The 17,342-nt window shown below is 45.7% G+C and overlaps 1 protein-coding gene across 2 annotated transcripts in view; it reads left to right on the plus strand.

Annotated features, from left to right (window-relative positions):
* NCKAP1L (NCK associated protein 1 like) overlaps window positions 1-17,342 on the plus strand; it is a 41,667-nt gene that overhangs the window by 11,995 nt on the left and 12,330 nt on the right. For both annotated transcript variants that reach the window (XM_060657375.3, XM_060657374.3), the window contains exons 10-26: window positions 891-947; window positions 1,205-1,301; window positions 1,852-1,961; window positions 2,132-2,264; window positions 2,736-2,817; window positions 2,999-3,057; window positions 3,273-3,418; window positions 4,806-4,938; window positions 5,209-5,328; window positions 7,396-7,541; window positions 7,825-7,956; window positions 9,433-9,651; window positions 11,533-11,663; window positions 14,375-14,472; window positions 14,608-14,701; window positions 14,858-14,940; window positions 15,240-15,320. In XM_060657375.3, the coding sequence (XP_060513358.1) occupies window positions 891-947; window positions 1,205-1,301; window positions 1,852-1,961; window positions 2,132-2,264; window positions 2,736-2,817; window positions 2,999-3,057; window positions 3,273-3,418; window positions 4,806-4,938; window positions 5,209-5,328; window positions 7,396-7,541; window positions 7,825-7,956; window positions 9,433-9,651; window positions 11,533-11,663; window positions 14,375-14,472; window positions 14,608-14,701; window positions 14,858-14,940; window positions 15,240-15,320 (1,921 nt within the window). The remainder of the gene's footprint in view (window positions 1-890; window positions 948-1,204; window positions 1,302-1,851; window positions 1,962-2,131; window positions 2,265-2,735; window positions 2,818-2,998; window positions 3,058-3,272; window positions 3,419-4,805; window positions 4,939-5,208; window positions 5,329-7,395; window positions 7,542-7,824; window positions 7,957-9,432; window positions 9,652-11,532; window positions 11,664-14,374; window positions 14,473-14,607; window positions 14,702-14,857; window positions 14,941-15,239; window positions 15,321-17,342) is intronic.

Here is a 17,342-nt window from a genome sequence, read left to right on the forward strand (position 1 = left end):
ACAGTGATGCAGGACAAGAGAAGACAGATCTAAGGGACACAGGGAACACACAGAGCCTAAAGTAATGTGGGATTTTTGAGCCTGGATCACTAGTAGAAAAAGGAGATGGTCAGGAGAGTCAAATATCACAGACCAGTGAAGATCAATGAAAAGGCCATTTGGTGATTCAACAGTTCACATTGACTTTAGAGAGAACAGTTTTTTAAGTGTCAAAAGCTTTGTGGGATTCAGGGGTCAGTGAAAGGTGAGGAAGTAAAGAGTTTAGGTGTGTCTTTGGGAGGAGTTGGGTGGTGTGGGAGGACAGGAAGTTCAGCAGATTGTCAAGGTCAAGTGAAAGTCTTTCAGGATAAGGGAGGCTTTGAACTTATGTGTTGGGAGTAGAGACTAAACTGGTGGAGAGGGAGAGACCAAGTGACAGAGGTAACTGATAAAGAAAAATTCTAAGAGGAGAAGGGTGAGAATGGGATCCAAGGTAGAGCTGGAGTAACTACTCCTACTTAAGAGCAGGGCCCGTGCACTGCCTCTTTTGTCTCCCCCAAACCTGGAAGAGTACTTGGCCTAATGGTGTCAAGGCAGGAGCACATGACAAGAAGTCCAGACCCAGTTTTGCCATTACAACCCTATGTAACCTTGGGCAAGTCGTTCCTCTTCCCTGGATATTATTTTCTTCATCCGAAAATAGTGAGGAGAACTGGATAATCTCTAAGCTGTATGAGTCTCTTATTAGTAGGCCAGGGAGAAAAGTTGGGTTTGGAAAGATCCTGAAAGTGAGGGGTGCCCATGCTTCCCATACATAGGCTGTCATTTGGAATCTCTCAGGACTGGGAAGGTGGGACAAGGTCTCTAATTGGTGGTGTGGCCAACCCTGCTGTGCTTGTGTCAATTTTCAGGTATGGCAAGAGAGTGGCAGACATAAAGGAAAGCAAGGAGCATGTAATTGCAAACAGGTAAAGGTGGGGAATGGGCTCTCCAAGAGGGGATGGAATAGGAATCTCTCTTGACCTTTGTTCTCACCTAAACCGCCCACAGCTTAATTGCTTCAACCCAAGAACCTGCTGCTGCCCCACAGATTCTTGTGTTTTCTTACCAAGTCTAATGGCAGCACTGAATGTTCCTCCTATCTGATACCCCTTCCTAAATGCCTTAGGAGGATTTTTAAGGATGGGAGAGGCACTATTCTCTCATTTCTGCTTTCTTTCCTTAGCGGCCAATTTCACTGTCAACGGCGCCAATTTCTGCGGATGGCAGTGAAGGAGCTGGAGACTGTGTTAACAGATGAGCCGGGACTGCTGGGTCCTAAGGCAAGAAAATGAAAGGCTGGCAGGGGAATGATGACCAATGATGAAAGACTCTGTGGGGGAGTGACTTGGCATTCGTTAGTTTTTGCATTTCTGAGTCGTTCGTGATCTGTTTATATATGTATACACTGATTCCCTTGAATCCTCCTGGAGCACCCCAAAACTTTTTGGATCTCTTTATTGGGTACCATCAGGGGGTAGTATATGATGCATTATAGCTATTTGTGTACTTGTCTTATCCTCTATTTGAGTGTGATCTAATTGAAGATAGAGCTTGCTTTTTTTTTTTTTTTTGCCAAACCACATAAATGCCTACTAAATATTTCCAAGACTTAATAGAGATGAAATAGTATTGACTGTGAGCTAATGTCAACATACGTGCATGTCTGATTCTGTTTCATGTGGTTTTTATGGGTCTCTGTGTTTATTATTGGCTACTATTGCTGGTGAGGTTACACGATTGTGTCCGTAGGCATATTATCGTGATGGTTCTCTGTGCTCTGAAATCCATTTTTAAAGTTGAAAATTCTCATAATCTCTGTCCTCTCCTTAGGCCCTTTATGCTTTCATGGCTCTGTCCTTCATTCGTGATGAGGTCACCTGGCTGGTTCGCCACACAGAAAACGTCACCAAGACAAAGACACCTGAGGACTATGTTGACTCGTAAGTACTTGACATGGTTAAGAGCCTTGACCTTAGATGGATTGGGAAATGGGACAGGGAGGCATCAAATGACCTCAGGAGGTCTCCGTTTCTGCTCTATTATCACTGTCTTTGTCTCAGTTGATATTTCTAGCCTCAAAACCTCCCTGTTCTCTTCCTCGACTCTGCAGGAGCATTGCAGAATTGCTTTTCTTATTGGAGGAGATTAGGGCTCTTGTCCGGAGACACATCAAAGTGATACAGCAATACCACCTTCAGTACCTGGCCAGATTTGATGCCCTTGTGCTCAGTGACATCATTCAAGTAAGTTTAATTAACTAAACTTTGGAACTGTCAGGGTGATCCCTGGTCATTTCCCGCTGGGGGCCACCCTGGCTGAATCTCATGCTTTGTAGATTGTCAAAAAGCCCGATTTTCCTCTCTGCATTTGTTGAAAGAAAAAAAAAAAAGACCGATAATCTCCACGGTCTTTTTTTTTCCCCCCTCTTACATGAAGAAATAGGAGAGAAAAATACTTAGGAGAGAATATTTCTTCTTACATGAAGAAATAGGAGAGAAAAATGCTACTTAGAAATAGGAGAGAAAAATAAAGAGAAACTGGGTGTTAGCATGGCAGTGAACCCAGGGGATTTCCTCCATCTCTTGGTTAGCTCTTTCTGTTTCTGGCACTTACCAGTTCTTTCTACCTTCATGAACTGACTGAGCCTTGTAGTCCTGGTTTCTGTCCTGGTGGAACCTCTACCCACTTGATGTCAACTTGAACTTCTCTTTTAGAACCTGTCTGTGTGTCCTGAGGAGGAGTCCATTATAATGTCCTCATTCGTCAGTACTCTCTCCAATCTCAATCTCAAACAAGGTAATTGGAGGGAAGAGGAGAAGGTAAGGTATATAAGGGTGAACATCTTTTGTTCTAGAAATATTGATCTCTTGAGCCAGGGAGTGGGACAAGATGACTTTGAAAAGGACCTGCTATTCTGTGGAGTTTGATATAGGGTGCTGTTTTATTATTTTCTTTTAAACTTCTGTTTTTCTTGTAGTTGATAGTGGAGAGAAATTTGAATTCTCTGGATTGAGGCTGGACTGGTTCCGTCTACAGGTAGGTCTGTTCCTGTTAATGGTCCCGCATTCTCAGGGTTCTTCCTCCTCAACAATCCCTTCTCTGTTTATTTCCTAATCTCTGCTGTATAGAGTGATTCAACATTGACAACTACTGATTGACAGGACAAACCCTAGCCAAACTGTAGCTCCTAGGTGGGCTGTCCTTTTCATTTATTTTGTTCTTCTCCACCCTTTTCCTAACTCCAACCACAGGCATATACCAGTGTGGCTAAGGCTCCCCTGCACCTTCACGAGAATCCTGACTTAGCCAAGGTGATGAATCTCATTGTCTTTCACTCCCGAATGCTGGACTCAGTAGAGACTATACTGGTGGAAACTTCTGACTTGTCTACTTTCTGGTATGCCCTTATTCAGAGCTCTTTATCATTTGACCTGATCTCTTCCCTGGCTTCTGTGGAGAACAGTAGTTCCTTCCAACAGATGGGAAAATATTGTTTGAGAGTTCCTTAGAGGCAGGTGCTCCAACTCACTCATGCCAGGTTCTACCAAGTCATAGGAATTTTAGGTTGACTCCCTTTTGTTTTGGCTTTCTTTAGGATAATTATCTGTGATAATTCATCAGTATATATTTTTCCACACTGGTATCTTTGGAACCTTCTGCAGCTTCTTTTTATTCTTGGGGTATTGTGATTTAAAAGAGACATGGAAAATGTGGGGTTTCAGTGGAGGGAGCTGAAAATAATTGAGAGAGTTGGAGAATAGGGCCTTTGGAGAATGAAAATTAGTTTGTCTTCCTTAGGTATCATTCAGCATTTATCAAGTGACCACTGTTGGACATAACTCTGTCCTTTGGCAGATCAAACAAACAACACAATATGTTGGCTCTGTTCTCTGCATTCAGTATAGGTGGGGAGATACAACACCCATGTACATGTGAAAAGGACATCAACATAATAATTGCAAATGTAAGAAAGTGTAAAAAGAGTGCATGATATTGAGAGGATATAGGGTTGAGGAAAGATTAGTATCATGGAATTAACCTGAGAAAGTTTTCTGGAGCCTCAGTGGTCGAATTTTGGGAGGGATGTGAATTAATATTACTGTAGGACTTCTAAATTAGGGGGAATAGCCCAAATCATGCAGAAGCTCTAGGGCGCCTGGGTGGCTCAGTCGGTTGAGTGTCCGACTTCAGCTCAGGTCATGATCTCACAGCTCATGAGTTCGAGCCCCGCGTTGGGCTCTGTGCTGACAGCTCGAAGCCTGTTTTGGATTCTGTGTCTCCCTCTGTCTGCCCCTAACCCACTCGCATTCTGTCTCTGTCTCTCTCAAAAATAAACATTAAAAAAAAATTTAAATCATGCAGAGGCTCTGAGGGAAGAATAACAAATTTTGGACAAGGGCAGGGAAGAAGATTAGCACTAAACCACCATGGGGTCCAGTATGAAAATCGAAAAGGGTTAAGTTTCTTGGTTTCCTGTCTACCTTAACAGTAGGGAGTTGTGGGGGCACCTGGCTGGCTCAGTATGTAGAGTATGTGACTCTCAATCTTCGGTTCATTAGTTCAAGCCCCATGTTGGGCATAGAGCTTACTTAGAATGAGAGAGAGAGAGAGAGAGAGAGAGAGAGAGAGAGAGATTGAGGTAGAGAGAGAGAGAGGAGGGAAGTGAGGGAGGGAGGTGTGAAGATCAGTAGATATTTGTTGAAAGAATGAATATTCTCTCCACCTCAAAGGGACCAGCTGGCTCCTAAACCCTGGTTCTAAGTCTGCTTCCCCTTTGTCTGCAGCTTCCATCTCCGCATCTTTGAGAAGATGTTTGCCGTGACCCTGGAGGAACCTACCATGTTACGTTATGCCATTGCTTTCCCTCTGATTTGTGCTCATTTTGTCCACTGCACTCATGAGATGTGCCCGGAGGAGGTGGGTACCCTGACCTCTAAGCCCTGTCATCTCTCTAATCACATCTCATCCATATTCCACAAAACACAATTCCAAGGGTTGGTTTTGGTCATAAGAAGGGTACAAACATAGGTATGTGACATGTGACCCTAAGTGTCTCAGCTTGATGTAGAACGTGTCCTCTCTCTGGGTCTCAGTTTCTTCTTCTGAGTGGTGGCTCAGAGCAGATTATGAGGAAGAAGTGACTGTCTTGGTGATGACAATTTCTTCCTTGGTTCCTCTTTTCCAAAGTACCCCCACCTGAAGAACCATGGCCTTCATCACTGCAACTCCTTCCTTGAAGAGTTGGCCAAGCAGACCAGCAACTGCGTCCTGGAGCTCTGTGCTGAACAACGAAACCTGAGCGAGCAGGTAGGCTCAGTCTTCTCTCTCTATTTCAGTTTCCCTCTGTCTACCTTGTCTTCCTGTCAAATGCCAAGTTCTCTAACCCTTTCTCCCAAGTAGAGCTAGGGCTTTTGTGTACTTGAGTTTACGGCAGGTTTCTTTTCTTAGTGTAGTTCCTTCAGTCTTTACTCCCTTAGGACGAGATAGAGGTGTCTAAAAATACTCTTATTTGAACAGCTGCATACCAGCAAAATCTGTGCTCTCACTTGAAGCGTTCTGAGAGAGGAGTTAGCTCCCTTGTTTATTCCCCCTCCCCTCTCTGCCCTGTGTATGCATAATTAGGACTGTGGCCCCTATATCACCTGTCTTGTCTCACCTTTCTGTCCAGCTGCACCCTAATCCGTGGCCATGTGAACATTTTCAGGCACCTCCTCTGTGTTTATCCTCAGGGCTGCTTTCTTGTCCTTGTCTGCTTGTTTCCCCCACGACCCACCTTGACTGACTCACAGCACCTGGTCATGATTAGCTCAACCTAAATTTCAGAAAATTAGAAAATGAGGAACTTGTTGTCCTGGAGTCTTTCAGGCTCCCTGGCCTACCCACCCTTCCTGGGTTTGAGTCAGGCTTTGTAGCAACTTTGGTAGAAGGGGGTCCAGGTTGTGTGTGTGTGTGTGTGTGTGTGTGTGTGTGTGTGTTGTGTATACATATGGATGGTTAATATTATTACTTACGTAACCTTCCCATTGTCTCATATGTAAAATGTGGATAAAAATAGTTTCTTCACAGAGGTATCATAGAGATGCAATGAAATAGAGTATGTTAAAGATTTAGTACACTGCTCTCAATAGATGTCAGCTGCTATATTATTTGGTACTTACTGAGCCCTAAGCTCTATGCTGGATTTTTGGGATGGGGTCCCAGAAGGAAGTTACACAATCCCTGCCCTTGGGGAATGTCCTGGTTTAAGGGAAAGAGGAGTACAAACACATGCCAGAAAGAAATTTAAGTGATGAATGCCCAGAAGCTAGGCAACCAAGTAGAATTGCGGGCATATTCTTCACTTATTTTGAGTCCCTACTACATGCAAGGGACGCGAAAGAGATTTGCTCAGTGTTGTATCAGGGGTGACTCAAGCGTGATGTGAGTAATTGTTTTCACGCACACCAGGACTTTGTGCCCAGATGAGTATTGCCCCCTCTAAAGTTATCATTTGGAATAAATAATTAGTGATGTTGCCATAACGAGCAGAGTTACATTATTTTGGAATTACTTTCAGAATCTACCGCAGACGTTTTGGCATAATATCAGGGTTGACACATCTTTAGGGTCACATCTCTTAGCATGACTGTGAAGTACCAAAACCGGTTTTCTCATGGTGCTTACGCTACTCTGAGAGGAATTCTGAATGAGGAGTTTCCAGACATGCTCTGCACAGGCTCCGCAGCATTGGATTAAGTGGAGAGAATTCGAAGATGATTATCTTGAAGGAGAAACCTGAATATATAATTCTATCTTATATTTTCTGTGCAGCTGACTGGGCTATCTCAGTGAAGAGAAGAGATACAGAATTGATTAATAATAATAAAAAAAGAAGTGGAAAGAGAGTGCTGGCCATATTGTGAGCTCTGGATCTTTGTACAGCTACGTAGCACGGGCATCTGTATCCATGGGACAGAATATGAAGGGATGTAAAGTGAGATGGTTGTTCCATCCAAGCAAAAAATAACTTTCTTCCCAGGTTGGAAGATCCTAGAAAGTGCAATTGCGTGGAGCTCTTAGGTCCTATTCCTTTTACTTGAATTTTTCCATCAGTAAAGAGTTTCTCTCAGGATGTGAGTGGGGACTTGACGATCTGATCCATAAAAAACACTGCCGTTTCTAGATTTTGAGCCCTACCCATGGAGAGATATTTAGTGATACCTAAAAGAAATGAGTGCATTTCAAATTGGCCCCCATTCAAGGAGGAGATGCTGGAAGGAAAGAGGGAGAAAGGCAGACAAATAAAAGAATAGACAATAGTGGAGGGTCTGCGAGATGGGCTCCTTGTCAGTTTTAGAAATGGATCTCACTATTCACTTGTGTTTGTCCCTAAAGCTTCTACCTAAGCACTGTGCCACTACCATCAGCAAAGCCAAGAATAAGAAAATCATGAAGCAGAGGCAGACTCCCAGAAAAGGAGAACCTGAGAGAGACAAGCCAGGAGCTGAGAGTCACCGGAAGAACCGCAGCGTCGTCACCAAGTGAGGACCTGGGCCCTTGAGGGCCAGGTGGCCACTGCCTCCAAGAAGGGAGAGCAGGGAAGAGGGAAGGTGATTCGGCAGAAGAACGTGGGAGTGGTGGTGGCAAATGGCAGATATGGAAAAGCACTTCCGTGTGAATTTCCTACTTTGCCTTTGAAGGCGGCATCAATGTCCTAGAAGCTGAAAGGGTCTGAGGGTCATGGGCCTGACAAATCCTTCCTGGGTACTAGCAGGTAGTGCCAGCCCTGTAATTAAAGCTCGCTTTACTTTCTCAATTTCCCAGCATGGACAAGCTACACCTAAACTTGACAGAATTGGCACTGACAATGAATCATGTGCACAGCTTCTCTGTGTTTGAACACACGATCTTCCCTTCTGAGTATCTCAGCAGCCATCTGGAGGCCAGACTCAACAGGTATCACTCTTTCCTTGTCTTCTATGTTTGCATAGTATGGTAGTCCTTTTTTTTTTTTTTTTTTTTTTTTTTTTGAGAGAGAGAGAGAGAGAGCACACACATGTGAGTGTGTGCGTGTGCGTGAGCGGGGAAGGAGCAGAGAGAATCTTTTATTAAAAAATTTTTAAAAATTTATTTCATATATAGAGAGGGAGCACAAGTGGGGAAGAGGGAGAGAGGGAGAGGAAGAGGGAGAGAGAGAGAGAGAGAGAGAGAGAGAGAGAATCCCAAACAGCCTCCATGCTCAGTGTGGAGCCTGACATGGGGCTCTATTCCATGACCCTGGGATCATGACCTGAGCCAAAATTGAGTTGGATGCTTTACTGATTGAGCCACCCCGGTGCCCCTGCATAGTATGGTAGTTCTTAAAGTTGGGTTCTGTTAGATTCATTCTGGTGGTCACTCTGATGGAGTTAATCTGGCATAGGTCTCAAGTATCTTTATTAAAATGCAATTAACAAAAAAGGTCCCAACATTCTACAGGTGGTTTGGTAAACAACCAGAACTGATCACCACTGGTTTAGTGGTTTAGTAGAGTGAGCGGGGATTTCGCGGTCAGGAGACCTGTGTTGACATCCTGGCCATTAGTTAAGACACTGAAGTGGGGAATCTGACTTGTTTGCGCCTTGTTTCCTACCCTGCAAATAAGGATAATGATATTTACCTTATAATGAGAATTACCTGTAATTGAGAATTGGTATAGAATTAAAGGTAATAATGTGTACGAAGTTCCTGACACATACAGGCTTCAATAAAATAGATTCCCTCCCTTCACTTTGCCTCTCTTTCCATTGCCCCCTGAAGTAGGAGGAATATTCCTTATATTGGAGTTGAGTGCTATAGTCAGTAATTAGGGGAATGAGGGGAAGAGGTTTTGGTTTTTTTGTTTTTGTTTTTTGTCTTAAATAATACTCCAGTCTTCTATGTTTTGTTTTGGAATTTGTAATCTATTCGCTTGAGTTGCCAGGGAAGGCGTGCTTGAGAAAGTGACATTTGGGTAAACTCCTGAAGAAGCCAAGTGTGTGACTATCTGAGGAAAGAGCGTTCTAGGTAGAGGAAATAGCCAGGGCAAAGGCTCTGAGATGGGAACCTGCCTAGAATGTTCAGGGACACGGGGGAGGCCAGGATGGCTGGACCAGAATGAGCCAGGGACTGATGGGTCAGATGTCAGGTTAGAGACTAGGTTGGAGGAGTTGGCAGACTGTGTAGGTATTTCTATGTCATTGTAAGGACTTTGACTTTGACTCTGAGTGAGATGGGGAGCCTTGACAGGGTTTGAGCAGAGCACGAACAAATGTACCTACCTTTTTGGGTTTCTGTGAGATTTAAAGGAGGTAATGTGTGTAGTTAAATCATAGCACAGCACCTGGAACACAGTATAAATGTGCTGCTACTGTGTTTAATATTATGATTGTGATTATGATTTTTGTCACCCAGAGCCATTGTGTGGCTGGCTGGCTACAATGCCACGACCCAGGAGATCGCGAGGCCTTCTGAACTGTTGGCAGGAGTCAAGGCATATGTCGGTTTCATACAGTCACTGGCCCAGTTTGTGGGTGCAGATGTTTCCAGAGTCATCCGCAATGCCCTCCTGCAGCAGACACAGCCACTGGACTCGTGTGGGGAACAGACGATCACCACTCTCTACACAAATTGGTCAGTGTTGCTTAGCCTCTTCCACTGCCTTATTCCTTTGTTACCACTTTTGCCTTTACACGGTCAGACCTTGGGTCCAGGCATTTCAGCTCTGAGGGTCATAGACCCCCAAATAGAGGCTTGTTTCTGCTAGAGGACTAGAGCAATAAGCGGGGGGCAAACCCAGATGTCCTTCTTTCCATGTACCATCTATTTCTGACCTTCCATGTAACACCCATTCGTCTACCCTGTAGTAATTTGACCTTTCCCCTCTTACTCTCCAGTTCCTAATCTTCCTTTTCTGGATTCTTACTGTTTTAATTTCAAATGCTCTCTCTTCCTCTTTCTGAAGTTCTCTTATTTCTCTTTGCCCAGCTTCTCTCCCTGAAGACTATTCTGTCTAACGCAGTATCTCCAGAATACAATCACTTCATCCCAGATAAGACCATGTCGAGTCTAGCAGTTTGTTTTTAATAGGAAGGGAGCTGCCTCTCCAAAACCAGAGGAGGTAGGGATTAGCAATGTTTCCTTTGAGAGTTTAAGGATGGAAAGGAGCCGGATTCCTACCTCCCCAAGCCACTGGGTGGCGCTCTTAATCCAATATCAGCTCAGCAGGAGCCAGGCTGCAAAGAGCCCCCCTGAGCAGGGGGAAAGACGGAGACCAGTTTTGCAAGTAAGAATGCCACCAGGGGCGTGTCAGGAAAGGAAAATGGGTGCTGTGGGTTAGGTGAAAACTTTGAATTGTTAAAGAGGGCATGCTTCTCTGAAGGGGGCACCCACCCCTTACCTCCACCTGATCACTACCCCCACGAAGCGCCTTACTTTTAATGGAAAGTCTCCCAGTTTCAAAATTTTGACAACAAATTCAAACTAAAAGAAAAAACCCCTCACCTTTGACGGCTGGGTTTGCCCCCCACCCAGGGGACTTCTGTAAGACCTAGACCCAGAGCTAGTTCCTGGGTGAGTGGCAGGGGCTGGCCACACCCTCCTTTGCCTGGAGGTCAGGAGGGGATATTTGGAGGCTGGATGACCAGTGCTCACAAGGCTTCTGTCAGTCCAGGAGGTTTGACTTGGGACTCGGCTTCTAGAATCCTATGTCCTCAGTCCAACATTCTTTTATTTAAAAATTTTTTTTAACATTTATTTATTATTGAGAGACAGAGACACAGCGAGAGGCAGAGAGAGGGGGAGACACAGAATCTGAAGCAGGTTCCAGGTTGGTCCAACATTCTTTTATTTTATTTTTTTTAATGTTTATTTATTATTGAGAGACAGAGACACAGTGTGAGCAGGAGAGGAACAGAGAGAGAGGGAGACACAATGGAACAGAGAGAGAGGGAGACACAATCTGAAGCAGGGTCCAGGCTCTGAGCTGTCAGCACAGATCCCGACTTGGGGCCCGAACCCACAAACTGTGAGATCATGATCTGAGCCGAAGTCGGACGCTTAACGAACTGAGCCACCCGGGCGCCCCCCCTCAGTCCAACATTCTCATTGGAGAGGTTGAGGCTAAGTATATTTCAGAGGAGCCCAGTTAGTAGGAACTTTTTTCTTGTCAGTTTGAGCTTGTCTTACCTGACAGAGAGAGGCCTAGGGTGAGGGGAGAGAACAGTTGGAAAAGAGCAGGGGCTGAGAGGGGGGAGTGCATACTGTTACATCTGACAGCGCCCGTGAAATACCCTGTGGACTGGAGGAGAAGCAGAATTACAACACTGCCAGTTGTTCTTGAGCCAATGGCTTGGGGTGTTAATTAGAGTGTTTTGCTGTCTTCTTTGAGTTTCTTCCCCCCACCCCAGCCTTTGGCAGAGTTTCTCTTCCCGAGCCCAGTGGTAGTAGTGGGGAGCAATGGCAGGGAGAAACAATCGAATGCTAAAATCGTGTGCTTTCTTGCCCAACCCTTAGGTACCTAGAAAGTCTGCTTAGACAGGCGAGCAGTGGCACCATCATCCTCTCCCCCGCCATGCAGGCCTTCATCAGCCTTCCCAGAGAGGGGGAGCAGAACTTCAGCGCAGAGGAGTTCTCTGACATCTCTGGTGAGCCCGGGGCCTGGTCTCCTTGGCGAGGAGCTGAGCCTTTCCCCTCAGTTCAGCATCTCAGCCTCCAGACCTTCCCAGAGGCTCATTCTGTAGGCTCCTTAACATCTCTGCGGGATTACACGTTGGGGACAATAAAGAGATCCTAAGTGAGAGCCAGAATTGAGGAGTGGCCGGGGGGTTGCAGGTGGAGAGGGAGAATGAGGGGAGTTGGGAGCTAGGTAAGGCCACTCAAGTTACTGAAAGGGTTTATTTTTCGAAGGGTGGTAAATAGTTATTTTCCATTTCCACACAGAATAAAGAGTTAGACATATAATGAAGGGTAAAGGATAAATAAATAAATGTAAGAAGGGAATTCTGATATTTGGAGTTATTAAATAGTGGTCTGATGTCATGGCATCTTCTTTCTGAGGGATAAATTTTAGGGCCTGAGCCAGAGCTTGGATTGCTGATGTATAATGATGATAAAATAATAGATGACATTCGCTGTGGGCTAAGTTCTAAATGTTCACACCTATTAATCCCTTTAATCCTCACAATGGCTTTGAGGTAGGAACTCCCATTACCCCCATTTTACAGATGAGGACACTGAGACACAGGGAGGTTAAGGAGCTTACCTAAGGTCACACATTCATAAATGTCTGAACTGGGATTTCAACTCAAGGCAGTCAAATTCTAGAACCTGGGTGCTTAATCACATGCAGTGCTGCTTCCCAGTGTCTAGAAGGACTTTTGTGTCTTAAGGCCGGTGGGTAAGGATTGTGGAGTGAATGAGTTGGGGTGTCCTTCTCTTTTTAAAAGAGGGCTGGAAGCCATACAGATCCTTTTTAATGGATTTGTTTTACTGACTGATTGATGAACTATCCTACTGTTTCCTCCCTCCTTTCACCTCCATGTAAATCCTGGCTCCTGCATGGTGTCTGGTACAGGTGGGGGATGCTTTCCTGACCCCGCCTTCTCCATTCTTCCCCTTCCTTGTTTGAGGCGGGGGGGGGGCATGTTATAGAAGAGCACACAGTTCTGTTGTCCAGTGCTGTCTCCTTCTTACCCTCATTCTGACTCCATCAGTAAGCTGACCCTACTCTTTGCGTTCTGGAGGCTTCAGATGTCCCCTTTCATCAACTCCACCCACAAACTGTAGGCAGCATCTAAAATCAGCTTTAGGTCTTGCTGACAACTGATGAGCAGCAGGAGGTAAGGCTGATTCCCCCTTCTACCACCCCCACCCCAATTTCCCCGAGTTACCATGGTGATGGGGCAATGCTACTGTAAAAATAGATAGATGGAAAGAGAAGGATGGCCTAGGGTTACTAGCCTGGAGTTGAGAAGACTAGAGTAAGGAGATTCAGCAGATCTGAACTGGATGATCAGTGTGTTTTCTCTCTCCAGGGGAGGCAGTTCAGCCCCTCTTCCTCTCTATCAGCCATTTTGGCATTATCAAGTTGACCAGGTGGCACATCTTTTTCTAATTCTCAGCTCAGTTTTTTCTACTATAAATCGGAGAGGCCAGAAGTGTGTAGTATTTACTCTAGATGGGGCTCTGACCAAGTTCCACTTCCTCTGTTCTTGGTGGAAGCAGAGATCAACTGGTCCTGCCTTCAACAGCTTGAGCGTGAGCCTTGATTTCTTTCCCCTCTGAACTCCTATTAACAACGCTAAACTCACTTTTCTGCTACCGGTCTCTTGTTGTTGCTACTTTTGGTTTTGTACGATTTTCTCTGCTGGGATGATGCATGGCCAAAGACCATCGCTGGAGCTCCTTCCTATTTGGATTTGTCACTAATGTTTCCAACAGGGGATTTCCCCAGTAGGGTGTCGTTTAATCCACAAAGAGCCAAAAGTGGGATGAGTAGGGACAGATAAGGCATCCGGGGCAGACTAGAGGGAGGAAGGACTTAGAGGAAAAAACAACTGGGATTCTGGGGATGTGTGTTGGTTATGAAAAAGAAAAGGTAGGTCCAGGAGAGGAAAATTTGGACAGTGAAGCATTCAAAAAGGGAAGCAGAGGGAGGAGCACAGAAGACACCAGAGCTTAGATAAGAAACTAGTTGTGGTATCTACAGAAAGGGGCAATAAGAAGACATTGTGCTAGGTTTCAGGTACCAGCCCTTGACTTGGTTAAGTGACCTTGAACAAGCGCTTGACCATGTCTGTTAAACCAGAAGAATGTACTGTATACCTCAGAGGGCTGTTAATAATGATCACATCAATAATCCTTTAATCATATATATCTTTGTGGGCTTCTAAGATTTTTAGCATGGGCTCTTATTGACTCTCATATCCACTCTGTGAAGTATTCGGGGCAGATATTAATTTCTTCATTTTACAGAGAGGTAAATGGAGGCTCAGAAGGGTCAGTGATTTGTTTAAGGTCTTACATCTAACAAGTTAGTACAGCTAGTCTTGCAAGAGCAAAACCCAGGTACCACAGAAAGGGACTTGGGAAAGGATCGCTTCCTGTAAGAATGTAAAGTAAATATCATTTGCGGTAAGTGTTTGTGTGAGTACCAGTGGGGAGGGGGTAAATGGTCCCACAGGATGGCCAGGTCTGTCACCTAAATGTAGGATTGCAGGCCACTTCTGCTCCCCAACTTCCCACTTCCTTTCCTTGAGGAAAAATATTGTAAATGTTCAGATTTACCGTCTGTCTGTGGTGTAAACACTCCAGTGCCCTCTGAGTCCCACCCGGGACCTCTGTAACTCTGTTTCAGAGATGCGGGCCTTGGCTGAACTGTTGGGCCCCTACGGCATGAAGTTCCTGAGTGAGAACCTGATGTGGCACGTGACCTCTCAGATTATGGAACTGAAGGTACTATGGAAACAAGGCCTGGGAAAAGGCGCAGCCTCAGGGAAAAGGGGCAGGAGTAGGAGATTGGTCCGGGGGTGGGGGGATGTACCACAGTCTTGTCTTCTCCTGCTTCATGTCTCTGTGTCCTGGCTGCAGAAGCTGGTGGTGGAAAACATGGATGTACTTGTTCAGATCAGATCCAACTTTAGCAAGGCAGACTTGATGGCTTCTCTGCTGCCCCAGCTGATAGGTGAGCACCTCCCTGATGGGACAAGGAACTGTAGCCATGGCATTACGGATGACAGGGGTTTTGGGGGAGTGGGGCGGGGCTAGGCTGGGTGTGCAGAAGCAAAACCCGCACTAGTCTCCTAAGTTCTACTTTTCTCACGCTCTTCCTTCTCCGCAGGGGCTGATAATGTCCTGAAACGCATGACCATCATTGGAGTTATCCTCAGTTTTAGGGCCATGGCCCAGGAGGGACTTCGGGAGGTGAGCTGAGGGCAAAGGGCTGCCCCAGAATCACAGATGCCCCTGAGGGGAGGGTTTGTATGAGAAATCGTGGAGATGTGTGGTGAGCATTGAGGAGAGAGGGGGAACGTAATTTGGTAGAGGTCCTGGAAGATCTCTGGGGACAGATGAGCAGAGGACACCTAGAAGCATGATGCGAGGGCCGCGTGGGAGGCTGGTGGGGCCCTTATCCAAGCTGGGGCCCTTGTTATGTTTGTTCCGTCTATCTTTGCAGGTACTGGCACTGCCCTGTGAACTCATTTATCTTCTCTCTCCTCCAGGTGTTCTCCTCCCACTGCCCATTTCTCATGGGTCCCATAGAGTGCCTGAAGGAGTTTGTCACCCCAGACACAGACATCAAGGTATGGGACAGCTCGAAGTGCAATCCACTTAGGAGATTGTTGTTGTAGAAAGGACGTACCCAGGACCTCGTGAGGGAGGGAGGGCTCTGAAGAATACTGTAGGGAAGGAGCCAGCATTTGAATTTTTTTTTAAATCTTTATTTATTTTTGAGAGAGAGCGAGCGAGCAGGGGAGGAACAGAGAGAGAAGGAGACACAGAATCTGAAGCAGGCTCCAGGTTCTGAGCTGTCAGCACAGAGCCCGAGGTGGGGCCCAAACTCACAAACTGCGAGATCATGACCTGAGCTGAAGTTGGACACTTAGCTGACTGAGCCACCCAGGCGCCCCAAGGAGCCGGCATTTGAATAGGAAGGAGCTGGGAGAGATTTTGTAGAGAGAGGAGTAGTGGTCAGACGATATTCTTGGAGAGACAGGGCAGAGCTGGAGAGACATGAGGGGGATGGACAGAGGTGGGAGCCTGGCGTACCTGTGAGAGGGTTGGGGAAACGTTACTGGAGAAAGGTAAGATCTAGGGTAGCATCGGCGGCTTTTTCTAGCTAAAGTGTGCCAATTAGATACTGAACTGTGTGCAAACAAGTTCCCTCTTCAGTCAGGAGCTCAGGTACTTTTTGTAAAATGATTTATTGCTTCCATCCCCACCCTCTCCACCTGAGCCCAGTTTCCCTTTTCTGGCCTTTCTTTCCTCCTGGTTCTGAAACTTTTTGATTCCTCTATGTCTGTGTCACCTGGCTCAGGCCTGCATCTACTACAGAGATGGAGAGAGGAGGAGGGGCTTCTGCAGGCACCCTGAGTAGAACATCCACTTCTCTGCCCGCCCCCCCCCCCCATCTTTGCAACATCTTCTTGTCTTTTGGATCACCTGAAACAAACAGGTCTGTTATGTAGGATATACAGCCAAAGGCTGGGAACAAGGGTCTTCAGACACATAGGGCAGGCCACTTCTTCATGGAGAGAGCTCTGTGATTAAGAGGGAACTGGTCAGCAGGAAGAATCAAAGTTGGATATTAAGAAAAACTTCCTTGCCTTGAGATCAAAGGAATTATGAAATTTCCCCTCTCTCCCCCTGAACCTCAGGCTGAAGCAGTCCTGGGGACCATGTGGGTTTGATGTTTCACTGGGCTGGCTGCCCCTTCTGACAGTTCTTTTACAATGAACTTGGGTTTCTGGAAGCTGCTGATGTCGGGGACGAATGCTATAGCCTGTCAGAAGCTTGTCTACCTGTATCTCCTGGGCAGCACTGATTTTAGGCCCTGCCTGCTTGTGAAAATAAGTAGGTTGGAGCCGGAGTTGGGGGGGAGGAGAGGTGGCCTGTCCATCAGAGATTCTGTTGCTGTCTCAGAGGAGTGTGAAGATTAGGGAAAGAGAAAATAAGACTCCTTCGATCATCCCTTTCTTCTTCCAGAAAAATCACAGGTCATGGACCCGGTCCCTGATCTCCCCAGACCCATGAACTATAGGGAATTTAAATAAAGGGCAGAGCAGGACGTGGCAAAGGTGAGCCTTCCATGACAAGTACCATAGGTGAAGTGTGTGTTGATTGGTGTATCTGTAGGGTGCTTTGCTAAAGTTACCCCACCCAGTTGTCTACTCTTGAAACAATTGTCCTTGTTCTCTCCAAACATTTTCAAGTAATTTGGTTAACCTCAAATGAGGTCTAAATACTCGGCATGGGAGTGGGGCTTTGGGGCCATATCCCGGGAACTTGATTTTAAGTACTAGAGATTCAAGTATCGATCAATAAAGGTATTTTTGTAATTTAAATTTGGTTAGCTAACATACAGTTCAATATTGATTTCAGGAGTAGAATTTAGTGATTCATTACTTACATACAACACCCAATGCTCATCACAACAAGTGCCTTCCTTAATGCCTGTCACCCATCTAGCCCATCACCCACCCACCTCCCTCCATCAATCCATAGTTTGTTCTTTATTGTTAAGAGACTCTTATGGTTTGTTTCTCTCTCTTCTCTCTGTCTCCCTTCCCATATGTTCATCTGTTTTGTTTCTTAAATTCCATCAA

Source organism: Panthera onca, chromosome B4 (assembly GCF_046562875.1).
Source record: "Panthera onca isolate mPanOnc1 chromosome B4, mPanOnc1 haplotype 2, whole genome shotgun sequence".
Classification (NCBI taxonomy): domain Eukaryota; kingdom Metazoa; phylum Chordata; class Mammalia; order Carnivora; family Felidae; genus Panthera; species Panthera onca.